At 45.7% G+C, this 26447-nt stretch overlaps 1 protein-coding gene across 1 annotated transcript; it reads left to right on the plus strand.

Annotated features, from left to right (window-relative positions):
- LOC149453229 (uncharacterized) lies at nucleotides 1–22334 on the plus strand. Its single transcript, XM_089688572.1, is given in 9 exon segments — nucleotides 1–97; nucleotides 1997–2116; nucleotides 2599–2769; nucleotides 2856–3059; nucleotides 3176–3337; nucleotides 3424–3547; nucleotides 4892–6077; nucleotides 6149–6210; nucleotides 20134–22334. Coding segments are annotated over 8 exon segments (3144 nt in total). The 5' UTR covers nucleotides 1–97; nucleotides 1997–2038; the 3' UTR covers nucleotides 21291–22334.
- The last annotated feature ends 4113 nt before the right edge of the window (nucleotides 22335–26447 follow it).

Genomic DNA, 26447 nt, shown 5'->3' on the forward strand with positions numbered 1-26447 from the left:
TAAACAGGAAGTGAAAGCAAACCGCAGACAAGAGGTTCTGGGTGAGAGGTGATCCGGGAGGAAGTAGGAGATATTGCTGGAAGTGGCAGCAGAGGAGGTAATAGGATCTGATTTTACCCCCTCCCCCCGTCATGTCCATCCTCTTCCTACATCGCCGTCCACTTCCTCCATTGTCATGTTCATCCCTTCCTCCACCATCAAGTCCGTCCTCTTCCTCCATAGTCACCGGGACATCTTTTTTGGTTTACAGACTGGATACATCCTAAATATAGAACCATTTATCCAACCGATCATCCGGAGCCTCTGGTTTATAGACCGGATACGTCCTAAATATAGAGCCATTTATCCAACCGTCCATCCAGAGCCTCTGGTTCATAGACCTGATACGTTCTAAATATAGAACCATTTATCCAACCGTCCATCCAGAGCCTCTGGTTTATAGACCGGATACGTCCTAAATATAGAACCATTTATCCAACCGTCCATCCGGAGCCTCTGGTTCATAGACCGGATACGTCCTAAATATAGAACCATTTATCCAACCGTCCATCCGGAGCCTCTGGTTTATAGACCGGATACATCCTAAATATAGAGCCATTTATCCAACCGTCCATCCAGAGCCTCTGGTTTATAGACCGGATACGTCCTAAATATAGAACCATTTATCCAACCGCCCATCCAGAGCCTCTGGTTTATAGACCTGATACATCCTAAATATAGAACCATTTATCCAACCGTCCATCCGGAGCCTCTGGTTTATAGACCGGATACGTCCTAAATATAGAACCATTTATCCAACCGTCCATCCAGAGCCTCTGGTTCATAGACCGGATACATCCTAAATATAGAACCATTTATCCAACCGTCCATCCAGAGCCTCTGGATTATAGACCGGATACATCCTAAATATAGAACCATTTATCCAACCGTCCATCCAGAGCCTCTGGTTTATAGACCGGATACATCCTAAATATAGAACCATTTATCCAAACGTCCATCCAGAACCTCTGGTTTATAGACCGGATACGTCCTAAATATAGAACCATTTATCCAACCGTCCATCCAGAGCCTCTGGTTTATAGACCGGATACGTCCTAAATATAGAACCATTTATCCAACCGTCCATTCAGAACCTCTGGTTTATAGACCGGATACGTCCTAAATATAGAACCATTTATCCAACCGTCCATCCAGAGCCTCTGGTTTATAGACCGGATACATCCTAAATATAGAACCATTTATCCAACCGTCCATTCAGAACCTCTGGTTTATAGACCGGATACGTCCTAAATATAGAACCATGAGATGAGGTCCATGAAGTCAAGCGCAAGATGATAGCACTCCAAGGTCTCGTGAGATCTCACAGTTTAGGTGCAGGATCTCCCTGAAGGCACTGATGATGTTCCTATTCCTTCTTTTCCCTTAAATTCTTAAAAACCATTATATCAGTTTGGAACATAATGTTACAACAAATGTGGAACCTACAGTGTTTCGTCCCAAAACAAAGGGGCCTTAAAACAGTTCGTAAGATATTTAGATGCTAAATTATGTAACAAAATGTAATTTATTCTTAATCCACTGAAGACCACAGAGTTGGAGTAACTGTTGCTGAAAAGAAAATTGCTTGATTGCCACCATTAACATAGCCAGTATTGGGGGAATCCCTCCTGTGGAGCTAATGAGTTCTCCCAGTGGGAGGGCACGGGGAGCCTTCACGGCTGGGAGAACACAGTGATTATTGGTACCTGCTATAGCTGCTGGAAATAATTGCATGTAAGATTTTGGCACATTGGTTGTACAATCTGACTTGGGTGCAATCAGCCTGTTCATAAATGGTTTGAATCTTGGTTGGTCCCTGCTGACCCGGCCCGAGATTTGAACCATCTATTGCTGGCTTAAGAGGGCCACATGTAGCCCATAAAACATAGATTTGACAAGCCAGATCTCGGAAGCTTTGGTTTAAGTAAATAATGATCACTTTATTATTCGTTGACAGAGAGGTGTGTCCTCTTTAGGTCACCTCACCAAATCAATAAGGATGGAAAAAGACCGAGGCCAAGTGACTGAGAGGATATTGGACCTCACCCTGGAGATCATCTACCTGCTGACCGGAGAGGTGAGGAGGATTCTGGGAGGTCACATGACATCATTCTCATCTCTATTAATAAAACACAGACCTGACCGGAGAGGTGAGGAGGATTCTGGGAGGTCACATGACATCACTCTCATCTCTATTGCTAAAACACAGACCTGACCGGAGAGGTGAGGAGGATTCTGGGAGGTCACATGACATCACTCTCATCTCTATTAATAAAACACAGACCTGACCGGAGAGGTGAGGAGGATTCTGGGAGGTCACATGACATCACTCTCATCTCTATTACTAAAACACAGACCTGACTGGAGAGGTGAGGAGGATTCTGGGAGGTCACATGACATCACTCTTCTCTATTAATAAAACACAGAACTGACCGGAGAGGTGAGGAGGATTCTGGGAAGTCACATGACGTCACTCTTCTCTAGTAATAAAACACAGACCTGACCGGAGAGGGAGGATTCTGGGAGGTCTTTAGTGATTTATTTTCTCCATTTTCTCAGGATTGTAAAATAACGAAGAAAATGTCTGGTGATCTATTAGAACCCTACAGTGGTCTTCATGGGACATCACCCATCACAGGGCCTCCACCTCACTGCCTGACAACAGAGGGAACCAGTACCAAGAAGATTCTAGAAGTCACCAAGAAGATGATGGAGCTGCTGACAGGAGAGGTGAGCGGTGCCGGGAATTCTGGGACATTCTCCAGTAACAGACAAGGGATGTGTCTGGATGGTGACTGTATCATTGTGTGTGTCAGGTTCCTATAAGGTGTCAGGATGTCACTGTCTATTTCTCCATGGAGGAGTGGGAGTATTTAGAAGGACACAAGGACCTCTACAAGGACGTCATGAGGGAGGACCACCAGACCTTGAATTCCGATGAATTTGGAAAAAACAAACTTTGCTTGAATGAGATTCTTTTTGACCTCACTGTGGAGATCATCTACCTGCTGACCGGAGAGGTGAGAAGGATTCTGGGAGGTCACATGACATCACTCCTTTCACTAGTAATAAGGCACAAATCTGTCCGGGGTGGTGAGGAGTGTTCTAATAATATATGTATTGCTTTATTTCCCAGGACTGTGCTGTAGTTATGAAGAAACCTCCTAATATCACAAAGAGGAAAAGGGAAAGACAAAACCCCATCTCTGTGTCTCCACCTTCCTACCTGACTCTTGAGAGAAACAGCAAGAAGATTCTAGAAGCCACCAAGAAGATGATGGGGCTGCTGACAGGAGAGGTGAGCGGTGGCGGGAATTCTGGGACATTCTCCAGTAACAGACAAGGGATGTGTCTGGATGGTGACTGTATCATTGTGTGTGTCAGGTTCCTATAAGGTGTCAGGGTGTCACTGTCTATTTCTCCATGGAGGAGTGGGAGTATTTAGAAGGACACAAGGACCTCTACAAGGACGTCATGATGGACAATCAGCCGCCCCTCACATCACCGGGTAAGAGGAGACTTTATTGGAAAGGAGAGAGCAGTAATAAACACATAGAAACAATCAAGTAACAGGAGCCCACCAGAGAGATGTCCCCACCCTTTAAATTCCTTGCTAAAGGTGGGGCCCAAACTGTATGGTGGTGTACATGTTACCATCTCTTTAGGATTACATGCTGTTAGGCAAAGGCAGTCTCCAGTTGCATTGGATCACTAGAAGTGGAATATAAACAGCACTGAATTCACTCACCAGTCCTGATATACCACCTACCTTGTCCTGGGTGCTTGGCGGTCTGCAGTCATCAGGGTCCTGTTCCTTGGTGGCAAGCAACAAAAAAGAAAAATTCCCAGCTCTAACTTGCCAGCCAGCCCCTGTTTTTAATGCATACTGTTAGACAGGTTAATTTTTTTTGTTTGCAGGCTGGTTGGCAAGTTTGCCCTTCCATGTGCTCCTTGCCGTAAAGGCCAGTTATAGACTGGGGCAGTGGTCATTTTTGTCAGGTTCATTGGTGGCTTGTCTCTCTGGTGCAGCCACAAACCGGTCCAAGCAGCAGGTCTGTACCCCACAATCCGAAGAACAAGAGGCACCCAGTGGTTCCATCGTTGGCTTCTATTGACACAGTACACAGCTCCAGTCCCCGCACACCAGGCTCTCTCTAACAGTGTAGGCATGTACAGCCCAGGTTCACACACTCCACATTTCCCTCTCCAGTCTGTATCTCTGATGTCAGGCACAGGTCTGCGCTCTCTGACTACCCACATATCCACTCTCCCCGGACCCCGCATTCACTATATCCGCTCTCCCCGGACCCCGCATTCACTATATCCACTCTCCCCTGACCCCGTATTCACTATATCCGCTCTCCCCGGACCCCGCATTCACTATATCCGCTCTCCCCGGACCCCGCATTCACTATATCCTCTCTCCCCGGACCCCGCATTCCCTATATCCGCTCTCGCCGGACCCCGCATTCGCTACATCCGCTCTCCCCATTTCCCACATTCGCTATATCAGCTCTCCCCGGACCCCGCATTCGCTACATCCGCTCTCCCCGGATCCCACATTCGCTATATCAGCTCTCCCCGGATCCCGCATTCGCTATATCCACTCTCCCCGGACCCCGCATTCGATACATCCGCTCTCCCCGGACCCCGCATTCACTATATCCGCTCTCCCCGGACCCCGCATTCACTATATCGGCTCTCCCCGGACCCCGCATTCACTATATCAGCTCTCCCCGGACCCCGCATTCACTGTATCCGCTCTCCCCGGACCCCGCATTCACTATATCCGCTCTCCCCGGACCCCGCATTCACTATATCTACTCTGAGGATCGTTTTGTTTTACCTCCAGGTTATGATGTGAAAGCTGATGACACGGCTCAGCTCTTTCCAGGAGAAGACGCCATCATACAGAACACACGGCGATCAATGGATCCCTCCAATCTTCCGGAATCATCCGATCGATCTCACACTGTGACTCCAGATACATATCGAAGATCTCACAGTGCGGAGAGATCAGCAGATCCGTCTAATGCCGAGAAATCTTCCCTAAGCCGTGAAAGCGTTTCCTTGCCATGTTTGATGTGCGGGAAAAGTTTCACTAAAAACTGCTCCCTTCTTAAACATCAGAGAAGTCACACAGGTGACCGTCCCTATTCCTGTTCAGCGTGCGGGAAATGTTGCAAAAAACATATCAGACACACAGGTGGGCATCCCTACTCATGGCCAGAGAAACGCTTACTTGATAAAAGAAGCCTCGTCAGGCAGCAGGATATTCACACGTGTCCAGAGTGTGGAAAATGTTTCATGCAAAAAAACACACTTCAAACGCACCAAAGAATCCACAAGGGTGAGCGTCCCTATTCATGTCCGGAGTGCGGGAAATGTTTCACTCAGAAAGGGGGCCTCGTTGCACACCTGAAAATTCACAAGGGTGAGCGTCCCTATTCGTGTTCAGAGTGCGGGAAGTGCTTCACTGAGAAACAAAGTCTCATCGAACACCAGAATATTCACACGGGTGAGCGTCCTTATTCATGCCCTGAATGCGGGAAATGTTTCAGGCACAAAGTAAGCCTTCGCAAACACCAGAGATGTCACACAGGCGAGCGCCCCTATCTATGTTCGGAATGCGGGAAATGTTTCATCCAGAAATATACACTTCAGTTACACCAGAGAATTCACACGGGTGAGCGGCCTTTCTCATGCACAGAGTGCGGGAAAGATTTCATTCAGAAAGGAAGCCTTCTTAAGCACCAGAGAAGTCACACCGGTGAGCATCCTTTTTCCTGTTCGGAGTGTGGGAAACGTTTCACTGCAAAAAGCAACCTTCTTCGACACCAGAGAATCCACACAGGGGAGCGCCCTTTCTCATGTTCAGAGTGTGGGAAATGTTTCATTCAGCAAGGCGACCTTTTTAAACACCAGAGAGTACATACAGGTGAGCGTCCGTATTCATGTACAGAGTGTGGGAAATGTTTTAGTCAGCAAGGAGAGCTTCTTAGACACCAGAGACTTCACGCAGGATAGAGCCCATTTCCACGGTCGAAGTGTGAGAAACATTTCACTTGGAGAAGAAGCAGTGTTAAACGCTCGGGAAGGAACTATTTTTATGTTCAGAGTGTGGAAAATGTTTTACACCTGAAGAAAATCTGATGGGATATCAGAGACCACACGCCTGCTGATTCTCTTCACAAATGTATATCGACATTTACCAGGTGGAACTTTCAAGTCCATAAAATGTTACAGGGCGGTACGGGTGCGCAAAATCATGTATGTATGTATGTACAGTGAAGGAAATGTGTATTTGCTCCCCTGCTGATGTTGAATGTTCGCCCACTCACAAAGAAATGATCGGTCTATAAATCGAATGTTCGGTGTATTGTAACACTGAGAGACAGAATAGCAACAACAAATTCAGCAGAAATGCATGTCTAACAAATGATGACTGATTTGTATGTTCATGAGGGAAATAAGGATTTGATCCCCTTCACAAAACATGACTTCGTACTTGGTGGCAAATCCCTTGTTGGCAATCACAGAGGTCAGACGTTTCCTGGAGTTGGCCCCCAGGTTCGCACACATCTCAGGAGGGATTTTGGCCCACTCCTCTTGGCAGATCCTCTCCAATTCATTAAGGTTTGGTGGCTGACGTTTGGCAACTCAAACTTTCAGCTCCCCCCACAGATTTTCAATTGGATGAAGGTCTGGAGACTGGCTAGGCCACTCCAGGACCTTAATGTGCTTCTTCTTGAGAAGCTCCTTTGTTGCCTTGGCCGTGTGTTTTGGGTCATTGTCATGCTGGAACACCCATCCACCACCCATTTTCAATGCCCTGGCTGAGGGAAGAAGGTTCTCACCCAAGATTTGATGGTACATTGCCCCGTCCATCGTCCCTTTGATGCGGTGCAGTTGTCCTGTCCCCTTAGCAGAAAAGCACCCCCAAAGCAGAATGTTTCCACCACCATGTTTCACAGTTGGGATGGTGTTCTTGGGGTCATAGGCAGCATTCCTCCTCCTCCTCCAAACACGGCAGGTTGAGTTGATGCCAAAGAGCTGGATTTTGGTCTCCTCTGACTACAACACTTCCAACCAGTCCTCCTCTGCATCATTCAGATGTTCAGTGGCAGACTTCAGATGGGCCTGGACATGTGCTTTCTTGAGCAGAGGGACATTGCGGGCACTGCAGGATTTCAGTCCTTGTCGGCGTAGTGTGTTACCAATTGTTTTCTTGGTGACTGTGGTCCCAGCTGCCTGGAGATCATTGACAAGATCCTCACGTGTAGTTCTGGGATGATTCCTCACTGTTCTCATGATCATTGACACTCCACGAGGTGAGATCTTGCATGGTGCACCAGACCTAGGGAGACTGACACTTGTTTTGTGTTTCTTCCATTTGTGAATGATTGCACCAACTGTTGTCACCTTCTCACCAAGCTGCTTGGCCATAGTTTGGTAGCCCAGTCCAGCCTTGTGTAGGTCTACCATCTTGTCCCTGACATCCTTGGACAGCTCTTTGGTCTTTCCCATGGTGGAGAGTTTGGAATCTGATTGTTTGATTGCTCCTGTGGACAGGTGTCTTTTATACAGGTAACAAAATGAGATTAGCAGCACTCCCTTTAAGAGACTGCTTCTAATCTCAGTTTGTTACCTGTATGAAAGACACCTGGTAGCCAGAAATCCTGCTGAATGATAGGGGATCAAATCCTTATTTCTCTCATGAACATGCAGATCAGTCATCATTTGTTAGACATGCATTTCTGCTGAATTTGTTGTTGCTATTCTGTCTCTCAGTGTTACAATACACCAAACATTCGATTTTTAGACTGATTATTTCTTTGTGAGTGGGCGAACATTCAACATCAACAGGGGAGCAAATACGCATTTCCTTCACTGTATGTATATATGTATGTATGTTTGTGTGTGTGTATACATACAGTTGTGTTGAAAATAATAGCAGTCAGACATCACTAACCTGATCAATCACTGTTTTTGGTAGAAATGATAGTTCTACATGGCAAATAATTTACTAGAAGGTGTAATAGAGTAATAGAAATCCAACAGACCCAACAGTCATGACATGCATGCTGCTGATTCTGTGTAATTGAATCACTAATTGAAAGGGGCATGTTCAAAATAATAGCAGTGAGGAGTTCTATTAGTGAGGTCATTCATTCTTTGAAAAACAGGTGGCAATTATTGCCCTTATTTAAGGAAGGAAGGCAGCAAATGTTGTACATGCTGGTTACAGTGCATTTCTCTCTGAAATTCTGAGGAAACTGGGTCGTTCCAGACATTGTTCAGAAGAACAGCGTACCTTGATTAAAAAGTTGATTGGAGAGGGGAAAACATATAAAGAAGTGCAGAAAATGATAGGCTGCTCAGCTAAAATGATCGCAAATGCTTTAAAATGGCAACCAAAACCTGAAAGACGTGGAAGAAAGCAAAACACTACCATTGGAATGGATAGAAGAATAGCCAAAATGGCAAGGACTCAGCCAACAATCAGCTCCAGGAAGATGAAAGAAGGTGTAAAGTTCCCTGTGAGTACTGTTACAATTAGAAGACGCCTATGTGAAGCCAAGCTACCTGCAAGAAGCCCCCGCAAAGTCCCACTGTTGAAAAAAAGACATGTGCTGAAGAAGTTACAATTTGCCAAAGAGCACATTGACTGGCCTAAAGAGAAATGGCGCAACATTTTGTGGACTGATGAAAGTAAGATTGTTCTTTTTGGGTCTAGTGGCCGGAGACAGTTTGTCAGACGACCCCCAAACACTGAATTCCAGCCACAGTACACTGTGAAGCATGGTGGTGTAAGCATCATGATATGGGGATGTTTCTCATACTACGGTGTTGGGCCTATTTATCACATACCAGGGATCATGGATCAGTTTGAATACATCAGAATACTTGAAGAGGTCATGCTGCCTTATGCTGAAGAGGAAATGCCCTTGAAATGGGTGTTCCAACAAGACAACGACCCCAAACACACCAGTAAATGTGCAACATCTTGGTTCCAGATCAACAGATCTTAATCTAATAGAAAACTTGTGGGGTGACATCAAAAATGCAGTTTCTGAGGCAAAACCAAGAAATAAAGAACTGTGGAATGTAGTCCAATCATCCTGGGCTGGAATACCTGTTCACAGGTGCCAGAAGTTGGTTGACTCCATGCAACACAGATGTACAGCAGTTCTCAGAAACAGTGCTTATACAACGAAATATTAATTAAGTGATTCAAAGGAAAGCAAAATCTTCAAACATTTTTCAGTTTATATAGTGAATGTTTGAGTTTGTAAAGAAGAATACAAACACTGCTATTTTTTGAACAGTCTAATATTCACTTTTCTTCATTTTTTTTTAGAGGAACAACACAAATGTGATCTATTTTTCTTCATGTTTTGATTTGGAATAGAATGTGTAATGTTCCCAATGCATTTGTGTGGATGGAAATAAAAGCTATTAGAAGGATTTTCTGCTTTATTCACTTTTTTCAACACAGTGCTATTATTTTGAACACAACTGTATATATGTATATATGTTTGTGTGTCTGTATGTATATATGTATGTATGTTTGTGTGTCTGTATGTATGTATATATGTATGTATGTTTGTGTGTCTGTATGTATGTATGTATATATGTGTGTGTGTGTATATGTATGTGTGTGATTTTGCAGTCCCGGAATGGGGTGTTATATCCACTTATATTCTGTGATATTTGTATCCGTTCTTCCAATCCTGTAAAATAAACCAGAAATCTCTGCACATTTTGATTTTCTGAGTCCCTTATTTTAAAATAACATCCATAGTTTGTGGGTGTTCAGTGATTGGAATGTGATCAGTTCATAGAGAATCGTCCATTGGAGTTTAATTGGTGAGACGGAGAGTCCACGAGGTCCAGTTCCACGCGTGTGTCAGCTGATCTATCCCGGCAAAAACATCATTTATTGTCCTTGAAGTGGAAAGGACTCTAATTCTCAGGTTTGCAGGGTCTCATGCAGCTGTTTAGCCCAGCCCACCTACTGTCAGCTGCATGAATGTTGGTTCTAGACTTCAACTGATCCTCCTGGAAACTTCAACCCTTCACATGTGGATTCTCATCCTCTCAGTAGGAAGCATTTCATCTTTCTATCAGGAAGGAAACCTCATGTAACACCAGGAGACACGCCGTGGCTTCATCCTCGCTGCCTTCAGGATGCAGGAAATCTTTTATGGAACCCACCTGATGATGCGACAGACATACGATGGATTTTATAGGTGCAAATGTTTAGTCCAGAGAACATCTGTTGGATTAAAAAAATAGGTTTTTCAAAGGGGGTACATCCTGGCAAACGTGAGATTTCATGTATAGGTAGTTTGATGGCCCGAGTCCCCTGAGGGAGAGAGAGGAGAGGGGGGGGAGAGAGAGAGAGGAGAGGGGGAGAGAGAGGAGAGGGGGAGAGGAGAGAGAGAAGCAGAGAGAGAGGATGGGGAGGAGGGAGGGAGAGGGAGAGGGGAGAGAGAGAGGGGGAGAGCAGAGAGAGAGGGGAGAGGAGAGAGAAAGAGGGGGGAGAGGAGAGAGAGGGGGAGGAGAGAGGGGGTAGAGAGGAGAGAGAGAGGGGGGGTAGAGAGGAGAGAGAGAGGGGGGGAGAGGAGAGAGAGGGGGTAGAGAGAAGGAGAGAGAGAGAAGAGGAGGGGGGGAGAGAGAAGGAGAGAGAAGGAGGGGGAGAGAGAGCGGAGAGGAGATAGAGGGGGGAGAGGGAGAAGGAGAGAGAGAGAGAGAGAGAAAGAGGGGAGGGGGGAAGAGAGAGAAAGACATAGTGAGGGGGGAGAGAGAGAAAGACAGAGAGGGGGGGGGAGGGAGGGAGAGGGGAGTGAGAGGGGAGTGGGAGCGAGAGAGGGGGGAGGGAGAGAGTGAAAGAGAGAGAGAAAGGAGAGACAGAGAGAGGGGAGGGAGGGAGAGAGGGGGGATAGAGCGAGGGGGTAGACAGAGCAAGAGGGATAGAGATAGATGGGGAGAGAGAGAAGGAGAGAGAGAGGGGAGAGGAGATAGAGGGGGGGAGAGGGGAGAGAGAGAAGGAGAGAGAGAGAGAGGGGAGAGAGAAAGAGGGGAGAAGGGGGAGAGAGAGAAAGGGAGAGGGGGGAAGAGAGAGAAAGACATAGTGAGGGGGAAGAGAGAGAAAGACAGAGAGGGGGGAAGAGAGAGGGAGAGGAGGGAGGGAGAGGGGAGTGAGAGCGAGAAAGAGGGGGAGAGCGAGAGAGGGGGGAGGGAGGGAGTGAAAGAGAGAGAGAAAGGAGTGACAGAGAGAGGGGAGGGAGAGAGAGAGGGGGGATAGAGCGAGGGGGTAGACAGAGCAAGAGGGATAGAGATAGATGGAGAGAGAGAGAGGGAGAGAGAGCAAGGGGGGTAGAGGGAGGAGAGAGAGGGAGGGGAAAGAGAGGGTGAGTTAAAGGTTTGGTGATGCGTTTCCCTGTTTCTCGGGGGCCCCCTCCAGTACTACTGGTCACACCTGACCATAGCTACGCGCTCGGGAAATTAGTGCAATCACAACGAAGTTCGATGCAAACACTTCAGCTTTATTGCGGAAACATCAGCGTATATATAAATCTGTAATCTCTGGGCAGACTTTTAATGACCGACTTTAATAATCAAATACTTGCATTTTATCTTTAGTTTTGCACATTGATTGTCACTAAACTTTGCAGAACTATCGTCTCGCCGTATGGTTGTTGCCAGACTTGCTCAATGTTTTGGCCCAACGCCCGGACTACGGTGACTGTCTTACCGAAAGTTACTTCCTCATAAAATTTGCAGATATAGTTATTTCATATAAAGCATAGGTCCACATTTTTCATTTAGTGTGTACAAAGGTCATAGATTTTAAAGCAAGCATATTGTAAAACAAAATGGAGTTGATTATGTTATCATGTTATCCTTTCAGAGAGAAAAAGACAGAAGGGGAGAGAGAGAGAGAGGAGAGATAAAGAAGAGAGAGGGAGGGAGAGAGAGAGGGGGGAGAGAGAGGAAAGAGAAAGAAGAGAGGAGGGGAGAGAGAGAGGGGGGGGGGGGAAGAGAGAGAGAGACAGAGAGGGGGAAGAGAGAGGGGAGAGAGGAGAGAAAGAGAAGAGGCAGAGAGGGAAGGGAGAGAGAGGAGGAGAGGGGGGGGAGAGAGAGAGACAGACGGAAGGGAGAGAGAGAGAGAGAGAGAAGAAGGGGGGGAGAGAAGACTGCTGGGGAGTGTGGACGGGGCAGACACAGGAGAGGGCAGGAGGAGGGGCAGAACCAGCTTTCTCTCAACTCTCCCATCTGTGGTGGGAGGGACTGCCAGCCTTGGGGACAGTCTATCCTGACAGATCCCCCACAGTTTCTGCAGGGAGGGGGGCATTCATTGGTGGCAGGAGAGAAATACTCGGCCGCCCCTCCTATCCAGGTGGCCCCAGCCCTCTGGCCAAATGCCGGTGTGCCCTATGGCCAGTCCGGCCCTGATGATGGGGCATCAAACAGGAACAAATGTTACCCCACGCACCTCAGATTCTCTCCGCCCCAGAATGCAGTGTGCACGCTGCGACACTATATAGTTTTCCTTTTGTTGATATAACTTTGGAGGAAGTGGAAGAGCACAGAGTGAAAAAAAAACCCATTGCAGACGCTCGGAGTTTTTCATCAAGCTTTATTTGACTCCTATTTATATTAAAACCCAACTACGGGGAAAAAGAAAAAAGTTTTCCTGTGTGGTCGGGCTGCATGGGTCAGCTGCTTATTTTGTCTAGGGATGAAAAGAAAGCATATACTCACCAGATCCTTCATTCAACCGGAGAACAGCGTTCCCCCACGGTGCAGCAGTGGACTGTTCCTGGTCTGTGAAGCCTGATGTGGGCTTGACAGGTCAGGAACAGTCCATAAATCAAGATCACTGGAGCGCAGGGGTGCCGGACCGGTCTTGTGTGGGGAGGATTGGGTAAGTGTATGTCACTTCTCTTCTCCCTTTTTTTTTTTTTTGCCCGGAGATGGGCTTTAAGGTTGGCAGAATCTGGCAAGAGTTTGAGATTTTATTGAATAATGAAGGAAGATAAAATGACAAGATGTGAGATTGTGTTCTAGACACTGATATGTAGGCCCCAATACACGTATAGATATTGTCTACGATTACCACTGGATAAAAAAATGATTTGTCAATAAACTGAATGCAGCACAATGCAGCCAGGTAAGTACCGTTCTCCTGGCAACCGCCAAACCCAGACACGTCTATCGGATTGCCAGACAGAGAAGCGTGATTGGTCACTCCAGAGAACACGTCTCCACTGCTCTAGAGTCCAGTGGCGGCATGCTTTACACCATGACATCCCACGCTTTGCATTGCACTTGGTGATGTAAGGCTTAAATGCAGCTGCTCAGCCATGGAAACCCATTCCATGAAGCTCTCTACGCACTGTTGTTGGGCTCATCTGAAGGCCACACCAAGTTTGGAGGTCTTTAGCTATTGACTCTGGAGACAGTTGGTGACTTCTGCGCACTGTGCGCTTCAGCATGCGCTGACCCCGCCCTGTCATGTGACGTGGCCTACCACTTGGTGGCTGAGTGGCTGTTGTTCCCAGTTGCTTCCACTTTGTTATAATCCCACTAACAGTTGAGCGTGGAATATTTAGTAGCCAGGAAATGTCACGGATGGACTTATTGCACAGGTGGCCACCTATCACGGGACCATGCTTGGAGTCACTGAGCTCCTGAGAGCGACCCATTCTTTCACCAATGTTTGTAGAAGCAGTCTGCATGCCTAGGGGCTTGATTATATACACCTGTGGCCATGGAGGGGATTGGAACACCTGAATCACATGATATGGAGGGGATTGGAACACCTGAATCACGATTGGGAAGGCGGGGACAGTACTTTTGGCAATATAGTGTATAGAGTAAAGAGATGGTGAATCTTCTTAAGAAAATAAAAGAGAGAAAAAATATTATATCCAAATTCTTTGTGTAGGCTTCCTCTTACTCTCCACTATAATAATCATATCTTGTGAACTGCTTAACACAGTGTGTGATCTCAGCTTCTCCCGCTTCACCCTTTCTCATGTTTTCTGACATGACATCTATAGACATCACAGCTACATTTCCACATTCTTTTAACTGTGATCCTGTTGCTCTGTACCTTTCCTTCTCCGTAAGCCTATGGCTTTCCATTAAACACGGGAACATTTCCTTCTCCGTGAACCTATGGCTTTCCAATAAACATGGGAACATTTCCTTCTCTGTGATCCTATGGCTCTCCATTAAACACGGGAACATTTCCTTCTCTGTAAGCCTATGGCTCTCCATTAAACACAGGAACATTTCCTTCTCCGTGAACCCATGGCTCTCCATTAAACACGGGAACATTTCCTTCTCTGTGAACCTATGGCTCTCCATTAAACACGGGAACATTTCATTCTCCGTGAGCCTATGGCTCTCCATTAAACACGGGAACATTTCCTTCTCTGTGAACCTATGGCTCTCCATTAAACACGGGAACATTTCCTTCTCCATGAACCCATGGCTCTCCATTAAACACGGGAACATTTCCTTCTCTGTGAACCCATGGCTCTCCATTAAACACGAGAACATTTCCTTCTCCGTGAACCTATGGCTCTCCATTAAACACGAGAACATTTCCTTCTCTGTGAACCCATGGCTCTCCATTAAACACAGGAACATTTCCTTCTCCGTGATCCTATGGCTCTTCATTAAACACGGGAACATTTCCTTCTCCGTGAACCTATGGCTCTTCATTAAACACGGGAACATTTCCTTCTCCGTGAACCTATGGCTCTTCATTAAACACGGGAACATTTCCTACTTCGTGATCCTATGGCTCTCCATTAAGCACAGGAACATTTCCTTCTCCATGAGCCTATGGCTCTCCAATAAACACGAGAACATTTTCAGCAATCTTTTAATATATGGAAGATTGTTTTACTGTGTTCTTAATACCCCTAGTATACACACTCTCACCCACCAGGTCATCACTATAGTCGTCCTGGGTTACCTCAGGCTGCTGCACACCAAGCTTTACGGAGGTTTCCATGGACATTTCTCCTTCGTTAGACACCGCTGTTAGAAGAGGTTCTTCCAACTGGGATCACTCCCTCTTCACCACCGACAGACTTACCATCAACCTTTTTTCTCACTGTATTTGCAGTTCCGGCAATTAAATCGATATATATAGCCTTGTCCACCACCTCAGTAAGCATTGCCATCTTTCACTGAGTATACTGGGATTGGAAAGAAACTAGACTTGTGGATGAAACGTCGAACCCAGTATTATCTCCAACAGCACCCCACATAAAAGGGAACGCCTAGGGTTACCACCCCATCACTTCAAAACCAAAGACATTATAATGACACGGGTTCTGTGGCTGATTAAGGTGGTAATTAAACTCACTTAGTGCCTTATCTAGCCTCAGAACCCGTGTCATTAATATGTGTTCGGGTTTTAAGGGATGAGGTGACAACCCTAGGAACGCCACCATACCATGCCAACACCGGACACATGCCCCCCAAGGAATCGGACAACTTTTCAAAGAGAATCTTCCATTCCAGTGACTCCCAACATGCAGATGCCCCACACACGTCTCCACTGCAGCTTTTCTCTCCTGGTGACATACTAGGGTGGCCACCTCATCCCTTTAATATTAATGACACGGGTTCTGTGGCTGATTGAGGTGTAATTAAAGTCACTTAGTGCCTTATCTGCAATAAATTAGCCTCAGAATCTGTGTGACCCTACGACACACTCACTTCAGTTGCAATGGAGGCGTGTAATCATTAATAAAGGACTGGACCAAAAAGCAACTGGGACTGTGATGAAACGTAACGTAGACTGCAGTATTTATATTCAAAACAAGGTGGCGATCCCACTTGGAACACACAGACAGGAAGCGATGTATTTAAGGAAAGGAAGTGATGTAAAGGAAGTGATGTAAGATACAGACAGGAAGTGTTTTGAGTACAAACCGGACGTTCCTGGTAAAAGTGGAACTGGAGGGAAGTGGCACAAGAGGTGGTAATAAAATATTTTTTTCTATTTACATCCAACAATTCCCCCGTCATTTCCGTCCTCTTCCTCCATCGTCATGTCCGTCCTCTTCCTCCATAGTCCTGTCTGTCCTCTTCCTCCATAGTCCTGTCCGTCCTGTTCCTCCATAGTCCTGTCCGTCCTCTTCCTTCATAGTCATGTCTGTCCTCTTCATCCTCCATAATCCTGTCCATCCTCTTCCTCAATCGTCATGTCCATCCTCTTTCTCCATAGTCCTGTCTGTCTTCTTCCATAATAGTTCTGTCCATCCTCTTCCTCCATAGTCATGACCGTCTTTGGTTTATAGACCGGATAAGTCCTAAATATAGAACCATTTATCCAACCGTCCATCCAGAACCTCTGGTTTATAGACCAGATACGTCCTAAATATAGAGACATTTATCCAACCGTCCACCCAGAGCCTCTGGTTTACAGACCGGATACATCCTAAATATAGAACCATTTATCCAACCGTCCATCCAGAGCCTCTGGTTTATAGACCGGATACATCCTAAATATAGAACCATTTATCCAACCGTCCATCCAGAGCCTCTGGTTTATAGACCGGATACATCCTAAATATAGAGACATTTATCCAACCGTCCATCCAGAGCCTCTGGTCTATAGACCGGATACATCCTAAATATAGAACCATTTATCCAACCGTCCATCCAGAACCTCTGGTTTAAAGACCAGATACATCCTAAATATAGAACCATTTTTCCAACTTTCATAAAGCGGTCTCGGGGTTGTTCTGACAGTAGAGGTGAGCGGTGCTGGGAATTCTGGGACATTCTCCAGTAACAGACAAGGGATGTGTCTGGATGGTGACTGTATCATTGTGTGTGTCAGGTTCCTATAAGGTGTCAGGATTTCACTGTCTAATTCTCCATGGAGGAGTGGGAGTATTTAGAAGGACACAAGGACCTTTACAAGGACGTCATGATAGACAATCAGCCGCCCTTAACATCACCGGGTAAGAGGAGACTTTATTGGAAAGGAGAGAGCAGTACGGAGGATCCACCTAGATCCCCCATCATCTGATAAACACATAGAAACAATGGATTCAGTCAGTGTGTGTGTTTCCTACAGATGGATCCAGTCATGGGAACCCACCAGAGAGATGTCCCCATCCTCTGTATTCTTGGGATTCCACACAGGAAGGTCACATCATCCCTCACCGTCATCAGGTAGGTGGGACTGAGCATGAAGACCTAAGAATGTATTCTAAACTATGAGATGATATTCTAGGTAATTTTTGGTTCCTTTTGATAAATGTTTATTATCTTTGGGTTTAGGGTGGAGAACTGGCAGACATCAAAGTTGAGGTTAAAGAGGAAGAAGAAGAGATGTTGGTGAGTGGAGATCAGGTAGCTGGAACTGGGCAAAAATTACTCAAAAATAATTCTAGGGGAGGACAGCGTTTTTAGATGTTATATTTTATATCATCTTGAATTAGAATGAAGAAATAACAGACATCAAAGTTCAGGTTAAAGAGGAAGAAGAGGAGATGGTGAGTGGAAATCAGCAGTCTATGGAGGAGCTTTTTCCTCTGTTTTCCCAGAATTCTACACGGGAACATCAGAACTATTCAGAGGACAATCAGGTAGATCCAACTGGGTAAAAACGCAAAAATAATACTGTGAGAGGACATTCTTCTATGTAATCTCTTATTAATGGCAGCAGTGTTTACAGATGTTATATTTTCCAATCTCCGGAATTTAGAATGAAGAACGAAAAGACATCAAAGTTGAGGTTAAAGAGGAAGAAGTAGAGAGGTTGGTGAGTGGAGATCAGCAGTCTATGGAGGAGGGGGAGATGATTACAGAAAGTAAAGAGGAATCTTCTCTACATGTGGACACAAGTAAGTCGTAAATGCTAAATGCAGAAACTGTTCACATTTTAATTTTACTTCTTTAAGTATAAAGTATGTATTTACATTGTTAAATAGTTTTAAAAATACAAATGTACATCAAGTTAATCCAAAAAATAAAAATTGAAAGCGGCAGTTGACCCAGAGGAGGGCAGAAAAGTCACATAAAGTCTGTCCATAACTCATTAGATTAAAAGAATTCCTTTTGTATTCCAAGAGGCAGATAATTTCCCAGATCAACATTCTACAATAACTCTTATTACAAACAGCAGAAGCTCTTCCAGTGAGCTAGCTTTTAGAGCTGGTGTAGCGAAATACCATGCCACATAATATAGGAAATCTCCAGCCCAATGTCATCTACTGATTGCATTTCTCACACTACCCAGTGTTCCTAATATAGTGTACGTCATCTCCATTCCTCAATATAACGTCATGTTCCCAAAAAATGAGGAGGAGATACTGGACACCATATGGAAGGTCCATCTCCATTCCTCAATATAACGTCATGTTCCCAACAAATGAGGAGATACTGGACACCATATGTTGAGGAATGGAGATGGACCTTTCATATGGTGTCCAGTATTTCCTCCTCATTTGTTGGGAACATGACGTTATATTGAGGAATGGAGATGGACCTTTCATATGGTGTCCAGTATCTCCTCCTCATTTGTTGGGAACATGACGTTATATTGAGGAATGGAGATGGACCTTTCATATGGTGTCCAGTATCTCTTCCTCATTTGTTGGGAACATGACGTTATATTGAGGAATGGAGATGGACCTTTGATATGGTGTCCAGTATCTCCTCCTCATTTGTTGGGAACATGACGTCATATTGAGGAATGGAGATGGACCTTTCATATGGTGTACAGTATCTCCTCCTCATTTGTTGGGAACATGACGTTATAGTGAGGAATGGAGATGGACCTTTCATATGGTGTCCAGTATCTCCTCTTCATTTGTTGGGAACATGACGTTATATTGAGGAATGGAGATGGACCTTTCATATGGTGTCTAGTATCTCTTCCTCATTTGTTGAGAACATGACATTATATTGATGAATGGAGATGGACCTTTCATATGGTGTCCAGTATCTCTTCCTCATTTGTTGAGAACTTGACATTATATTAAGGAATGGAGATGGACCTTTCATATGCTGTCCAGTATCTCCTCCTTATTTGTTGGTAAGATGTTAATTTGAGGAATGGAGATGGACCTTTCAGCACTAAGACTCCACCCTACGTGTTTCGTCCAGTAGTATGAATCTTTAGCATGTCTCTCCATCCTGACTTGTAGCCTGCATAAGCATTTGCAGATACTTGGGAATCTCATCGACAGGGCCATTTAGGAGCGCTATGTGTGCTTTTTTTAGGCATGTTGATCATAGTTACTGATTATATTAAAGCATGAACCCTCACCCAAAAGCGCCTGACCATGGGGCAAGTCCATTACTGATCATTTCTTTCAAAGTATGAAATATTGGGATTTTTTGATACTTCATAATTCCTTTTGCACAGATCTGGTGGATGCTTTATAGATTTTTTAAATATTTATGTTTTAGGTGTTGCTATACACATTTCAAAGTTTACCACCATTGCTGTACACTATATGAACGGTAGATCCTTGATCTGTTTTTAAGAATAGGTAGAGGAAAGTCCCATTCTTCACCATAATATATATTAAATATTCTGGGAACATTTTAAAAGCTATACATAGATCTCTGACTTCTGAATACAAGATGTGTGAGAACAGACCTGATGTATTAAATATTGCTTTCCAGCAGGTGGACAGTGTTCTCGGAATATAAATACATCGGAGGGACATCTTATTATATCTCCAGATTGTAAGGCAGAAGATACAGACATTTCACAATATTCTCCAAAAGTGAATTCCTATTGGAAGGTTCAATCAATGGATCCTTCTAATCCTGAGGAACCTTCTGATAGATCCCATACTATGACTCCAGATGTCCATCTAAGATCAATGGATCCTTCTAATCCCGAGGAATCTTCTGATAAATCCCATACTATGACTTCAGATGTCCATCTAAGATCAATGGATCCTTCTAATCCTGAGGAATCTTCTGATAGATCCCATACTATGACTTCAGATGTCCATCCAAGTTCTCACAGTGCTGGCATATCAAGAAATCCATCCAATCCCCAGAAATCTTCTTTCAGCCATAACGGGGTTTACACAGGAGAGACTTTGTTGTCATGTTCAGAGTGTGGGAAAACTTTCACCTCAAAAAGAATTTTTATTAGGCACCAGAGAGTTCACAGTGGTCAACGTCTTTATTCATGTTCAGAGTGCGGGAAATCTTTCACCTTAAAAGTATTACTTTTTAAGCACCTGGAAGTTCACACAGGTGAGCATCTTTATTCATGTTCGGAGTGCGGGAAATGTTTCAATGAGAAAGGAAGCCTTCTTAGACACCAGAAAATTCACACAGGTGAGCGTCCATTTTCATGTCCAGACTGCAAGAAATGTTTCATTCGAAAAACACACCTAGTTTCCCACCAAAGAATTCACACGGGTGAACGTCCTTTCCCTTGTTCAGATTGCGGCAAATGTTTCCTTCAAAAAGAATCCCTTAATATACACCAGAGAATTCACACAGGTGAACGTCCTTATTCGTGTTCAGAGTGCGAGAAATCTTTCATTGAAAAAAATGACCTCCGTAGACATCAGAAAATTCACACTGGTGAGCGTCCTTATTCATGTTCAGAGTGTGGGAAATGTTTTATTCGCAAAGGACAACTTGTTGCACACCAGAGAATTCACACTGGTGAGCGTCCATTCCCTTGTCCAGAGTGCGGCCAATGTTTCACTCAAAAACGACAACTTATCTCACACCAGAAAGTTCACACCGGTGAGCGCCCTTTCCCCTGTTCAGAGTGCGGGAAATGTTTCCTTGAAAAAGGAAAACTTATAAGACACCAGAGAATACACACAGGGGAACGCCCTTATTCATGTTCAGAGTGTGGGAAATGTTTCACTAGGAATGAACATCTCCTTATGCACCAGAAAATTCACACGGGTGACCGTCCCTTTTCATGCCTAGCGTGCGGGAAGTCTTTCACTCGGGAAAGAGGCCTTTTTGAACATCAGAGAATTCACACAGGGGAGAGCCCTTATCCATGTATAGAGTGTGGGAAATCCTTCATCCGTAAAAGAGACTTTGTTAGACACCAGAAAAAGCACACAGGCGAGCGGCCTTATTCATGCTCGGAGTGTGGGAAATGTTTCATTCACAAAGCAGACCTTGTTAAACATCAGAGAATTCACACCGCGGACCGTCCTTGCTGTGTTCAGGATGAGGGAAATCTTTTACAAATAACAAAATTCTGAGACATCAGAGAGAACCCACCTGATGATTCTTTTGACAAATGTACGATGGATTTTGCAGGTGGAGTCCAATGAACAACTGGAGGGTAGAAAAATAGTTTTTTTAGAGGGGTACATCCAGGCAAAAATGTTATTTCATCTATAGGTAGAGTGTGGTGGGCCGAGTCATCCCTTGACTTCTACTTCTAAGAGACTCTGGGACAGAAAAAGGGAACAAATGTTACCCCACGAGAGCCACATTCTCCTGTGGAGGAGGTTGGAAAGGGCCAAGAGGTTTATGCATCACAGTGCATTGGGGGCAAAGTAAAAACATTTGAGTTTATAGGGGTGTGGTTGGATGTATACCTATAGAGAATACATTATAGGATTATGGCTCCCATACAGAATGACAGTACATTAAAATTGGCCATTGGGGGTTCGGGACTGTCGAAGAATGTAGTGTGGATGGTGGAGGAGAGCTGTGAGAGAATGTAGTGTGGATGGTGAGGGGAGAGCTGTCAGAGAATGTAGTGTGGATGGTGGGGGGAGGAGAGCTGTGAGAGAATGTAGTGTGGATGGTGGGGGAGAGCTGTCAGAGAATGTAGTGTGGATGGTGGAGGAGATCTGTCAGAGAATGTAGTGTGGATGGTGGGGGGAGGAGAGCTGTCAGAGAATGTAGTGTGGATGGTGGGGGGAGGAGAACTGTCAGAGAATGTAGTGTGGATGATGGGGGGGCAGAGCTGTCAGAGAATGTAGTGTGGATGGTGGAGGAGAGCTGTCAGAGAATGTAGTGTGGATGGTGGGGGGAGGAGAGCTGTCAGAGAATGTAGTGTAGATGGTGGAGGAGAGCTGTCAGAGAATGTAGTGTGGATGGTGATGGGAGAGCTGTCAGAGAATGTAGTGTGGATGGTGGAGGAGGAGAGCTGTCAGAGAATGTAGTGTGGATGGCGGGAGGAGAGCTGTCAGAGAATGTGGTGTGGATGGTGGAGGAGATCTGTCAGAGAATGTAGTGTGGATGGTGGGGGGAGGAGAGCTGTCAGAGAATGTAGTGTGGATGGTGGGGGGAGGAGAGCTGTCAGAGAATGTAGTGTGGATGGTGGGGAGAGAGCTGTCAGAGAATGTAGTGTGGATGGTGGAGGAGGAGAGCTGTCAGAGAATGTAGTGTGGATGGCGGGAGGAGAGCTGTCAGAGAATGTGGTGTGGATGGTGGAGGAGATCTGTCAGAGAATGTAGTGTGGATGGTGGAGGAGAGCTGTCAGAGAATGTAGTGTGGATGGTGGAGGAGAGCTGTCAGAGAATGTAGTGTGGATGGTGGAGGAGAGCTGTCAGAGAATGTAGTGTGGATGGTGGAGGAGAGCTGTCGGAGAATGTAGTGTGGATGGTGGAGAACTGTCAGAGAATGTAGTGTGGATGGCGGGAGGAGAGCTGTCAGAGAATGTGGTGTGGATGGTGGAGGAGAGCCGTCAGAGAATGTAGTGTGGATGGTGGAGGAGAGCTGTCAGAGAATGTAGTGTGGATGGTGGAGGAGAGCTGTCAGAGAATGTAGTGTGGATGGTGGAGGAGAGCTGTCAGAGAAGGTAGTGTGGATGGTGGAGGAGAGCTGTCGGAGAATGTAGTGTGGATGGTGGAGAACTGTCAGAGAATGTAGTGTGGATGGAGGAGGAGAGCTGTCAGAGAATGTAGTGTGGATGGTGGGGGAGGAGAGCTGTCAGAGAATGTAGTGTGGATGGTGGTGGAGGAGAGCTGTCAGAGAATGTAGTGTGGATGGTGGAGGAGAGCTGTCAGAGAATGTAGTGTGGATGGTGGAGGAAAGGTGTCAGAGAATGTTGTGTGGATGGGGGGAGGAGAGCTGTCGGAGAATGTAGTGTGGATGGTGGGGGAGGAGAGCTGTCAGAGAATGTAGTGTGGATGGTGGGGGAGGAGAGCTGTCAGAGAATGTAGTGTGTATGGGGGAGGAGAGCTGTCAGAGAATGTAGTGTGGATGGTGGGAGGAGAACTGTCAGAGAATGTAGTGTGGATGGTGGAGGAGAGCTGTCAGAGAATGTAGTGTTGATGGGGGATGAGAGCTGTCAGAGAATGTAGTGTGGATGGTGGGGGGAGGAGAGCTGTCAGAGATGGTGTGGATGGTCATACACTGAAGTACACCCATGTGAAGGACGTCATACATCTCAACAATTACTAAGTTTATTATTTTGTGCATCAATTTCAGTTTGTTTTTCATTCTTGTGTCTTTGCATAAATATAAATATTAAAATGTTCCCAAACATTGTTGTTTTTCATTTTATTTTTTTTTACTATTCCTTATCTAAAATATATTCTGTGTGGTTATAGAGAAATTGGTCCATTGTGTATTGTTATTGATATGATTCCTTTAATCCGATAAAAGAGAAATACAAGAAGTAAAATGGAGGTCACATTTCCCCAAAAGTTGCACTTTTATATATGCATTACATCTCCAAAACAATCCTGTACCTGTAACGCTACCACAGGGCTAGGGCACGGGATACTCAAAAATGATTTATGCTTCGCAATTAGAGGTCTTCTTAAATATGTGTGGGTGTTGGACAGGCTTATGTCTCATACCTGATGACCATGAAGCACTTCTCTAAGCAGTCTAATGTCTCACAACTGAGAACCATGAGGAATGTTTCTGAGCAGTCGCTTAAGGCCTCACAACTGAGGACCATATGGCAAATAACTCATCCGCCTAAGGCCTTCGAGCTTGAGACCATGAAGCACGTCTCTAAGCAGTCTAAGGCCTCACAGCTGAAGACCACAAGGCATGTCTCTGAGCAGTCTAAGTTCTCACAGCTGAAGACCATGAGGCATGTCTCTGAGCAGTCTAAAGCCTCGCAACTGAAGACCATGAGGAATGTCTCTGAGCAGTCTAAGGCCTCACAACTGAAGACCATATGGCAAATCACTCAGCAGCCTAAGGCCTCAGAGCTTAAGACCATGAAGCATGTCTCTAAGCAGTCTAAGGCTTCATAGCTGAAGAGCATAAGGCACATCTCTGAGCAGTCTAAGGCCTCACAGCTGAAGACCACAAGGCATGTCTCTGAGCAGTCTAAGGCCTCACAGCTGAAGACCACAAGGCATGTCTGTGAGCAGTCTAAGGCCTCACAGCTGAAGATCATGAGGCACATCTCTGAGCAGCAAAAGATCTCACAACTGAAGACCGTATGGCAAGTCTCTGAACAGCCTAAGGCCTTAGAGCTGGAGAGCATGAGGAACGTCTCTGAGCAGTCCACAGCCTCAGAGCTGGAGATGATGAGGCAAATCTCTAAGCAGTCTAAGACCTCATAACTGAAGACCATGAGGCAAGTCTCTGAGCAGTCTAAGGCCTCACAGCTGAAGACCAAGAGGCAAGTCTCTGAGCCGTCTAAGGCCTCACAGCTTAAGACCATGAGGAAAGTCCCTTTGGAATCTGGTTTCCTTACGCCAATGAACAACTCCTGGTACCCAGTGCAAGCTCCGGATTACTACACAGTCACTGAGATCCATTTAGGGCCTTTACTCACAAGTCCCCAGGACAGCTGACACCTTCCAGCTTCCTCTGCACACAGTCCAGTGAGTACACAGTCCTCTAGACCAGATCCCTTGTGGCAAGGTCCTGCAATCAGCTTCTAACAAGGTGAGGCCTCTAGAAGAGCTGTACAGTCCATGGGCTGCCTAAGGGCTTTGGAACCCTTTTGTGAAGAGAGAACCCAGATCTCAAGTGTTTCTGACTATGTATCACCTCTCCAGCTCCCTACTAGGCACTCCTCCCCAGGGACTCTCCACCACTTGTGCCTTTTTAGCCTTCTGTCAGTAGTCAGCGTTTTCACCTAGCAGCAGACTCTCACAGCGAAGACAGCAAGAGAGATAGCACAAATACACTGCTCAACAAAATTAAAGGAAAACTTTAATTAGAGTCTAGCATCAAGTCAATGACCCTCCTGGGATATTGATCTGGTCAGGTAAGTCACAGAGGGGGTTGTTAATCAGTTTCAGCTGCTTTGGTGTTCATGAAATTAACAGATGCACTAGATGGGCAACAATGAGACGACCCCCAAAACAGGAATGGTTTTACAGGTAGAGGCCACTGACATTTTGTTTCCCTAATTATCTCTTCTGATTGTTTTTCACTCGTTTTGCATTTGGCTAGGTTCGGTGTCACTACTGGTAGCATGAGGCCATACCTGGACCCTACAGAGGTTGCACAGGCAGTCCAACTCCTCCAGGATGGCACATCAATACGTGCCATTGCCAGAAGCTTTGCTGTGTCTCCCAGCACAGTCTCAAGAGCATGGAGGAGATTCCAGGAGACAAGAGCATGGAGGAGATTCCAGGAGCATGGAGGAGATTCCAGGAGACAGGCAGTTACTCTAGGAGAGCTGGACAGGCCCATAGAAGGTCCTTAACCCACCAGCAGGACCGGTATCTGCTCCTTTGTACAAGGAGGAACAGGATGAACCCTGCAAGAGCCCTACAAAATGACCTAGCAAGTCACTGGTGTGAATGTCCCTGACCAAACAATCAGAAAAAGACTTTATGAGGGTGGCCTGAGGGCCTAATGTCCTCTAGTGGGCCCTGTGCTCACTGCCCGGCACCATAGATCTCAACTGCCATTTGCCATTGAACCCCAGAATTGGCAGGTCCACCACTAGCACCCTGTGATTTTCACAGATGAGAGCAGGTTCACCCTGAGCACATGTGACAGATGTGAAAGGGTCTGGATAAGCCGAGGTGAACGTTCTGCTGTCTGTAACATGGTTCAGCATGACCGTTTTGGTGGTGGGTCAGTGATGGTCTGGGGAGGCATATCCATGGAGGGACGCACAGACCTCTACAGGCTAGACAATGGCACCCTGACTGCCATTAGGTATCAGGATGAATTTCTTGAACCCATTGTCAGACCCTACGCTGGTGCAGTGGGCCCTGGGTTCCTCCTGGTGCACGACAATGTCTGGCCTCATGTGGCGAGAGTATGCAGGCAGTTCCTGGAAGATGAAGGAATTGATACCATTGAATGGCCCCCATTGATTGAACATTACCATTTGTTGGAATTGTTCCCAATAAATAGCACTGAAGAAGGGTTAATCTATTCCCACAAAATGCGTTGGTGCTACTTTTTAATAAACGTCTATGAACCATACTTCAGAAGTTGCATTTCTAAGGACACTGGCACTCCTTTTTTTT

This window comes from Staurois parvus, unplaced genomic scaffold, assembly GCF_062004578.1.
Source record: "Staurois parvus isolate SC_StPar_1 unplaced genomic scaffold, SC_StPar_1.0 ptg000449l, whole genome shotgun sequence".
Taxonomy (NCBI): Eukaryota; Metazoa; Chordata; class Amphibia; order Anura; family Ranidae; genus Staurois; species Staurois parvus.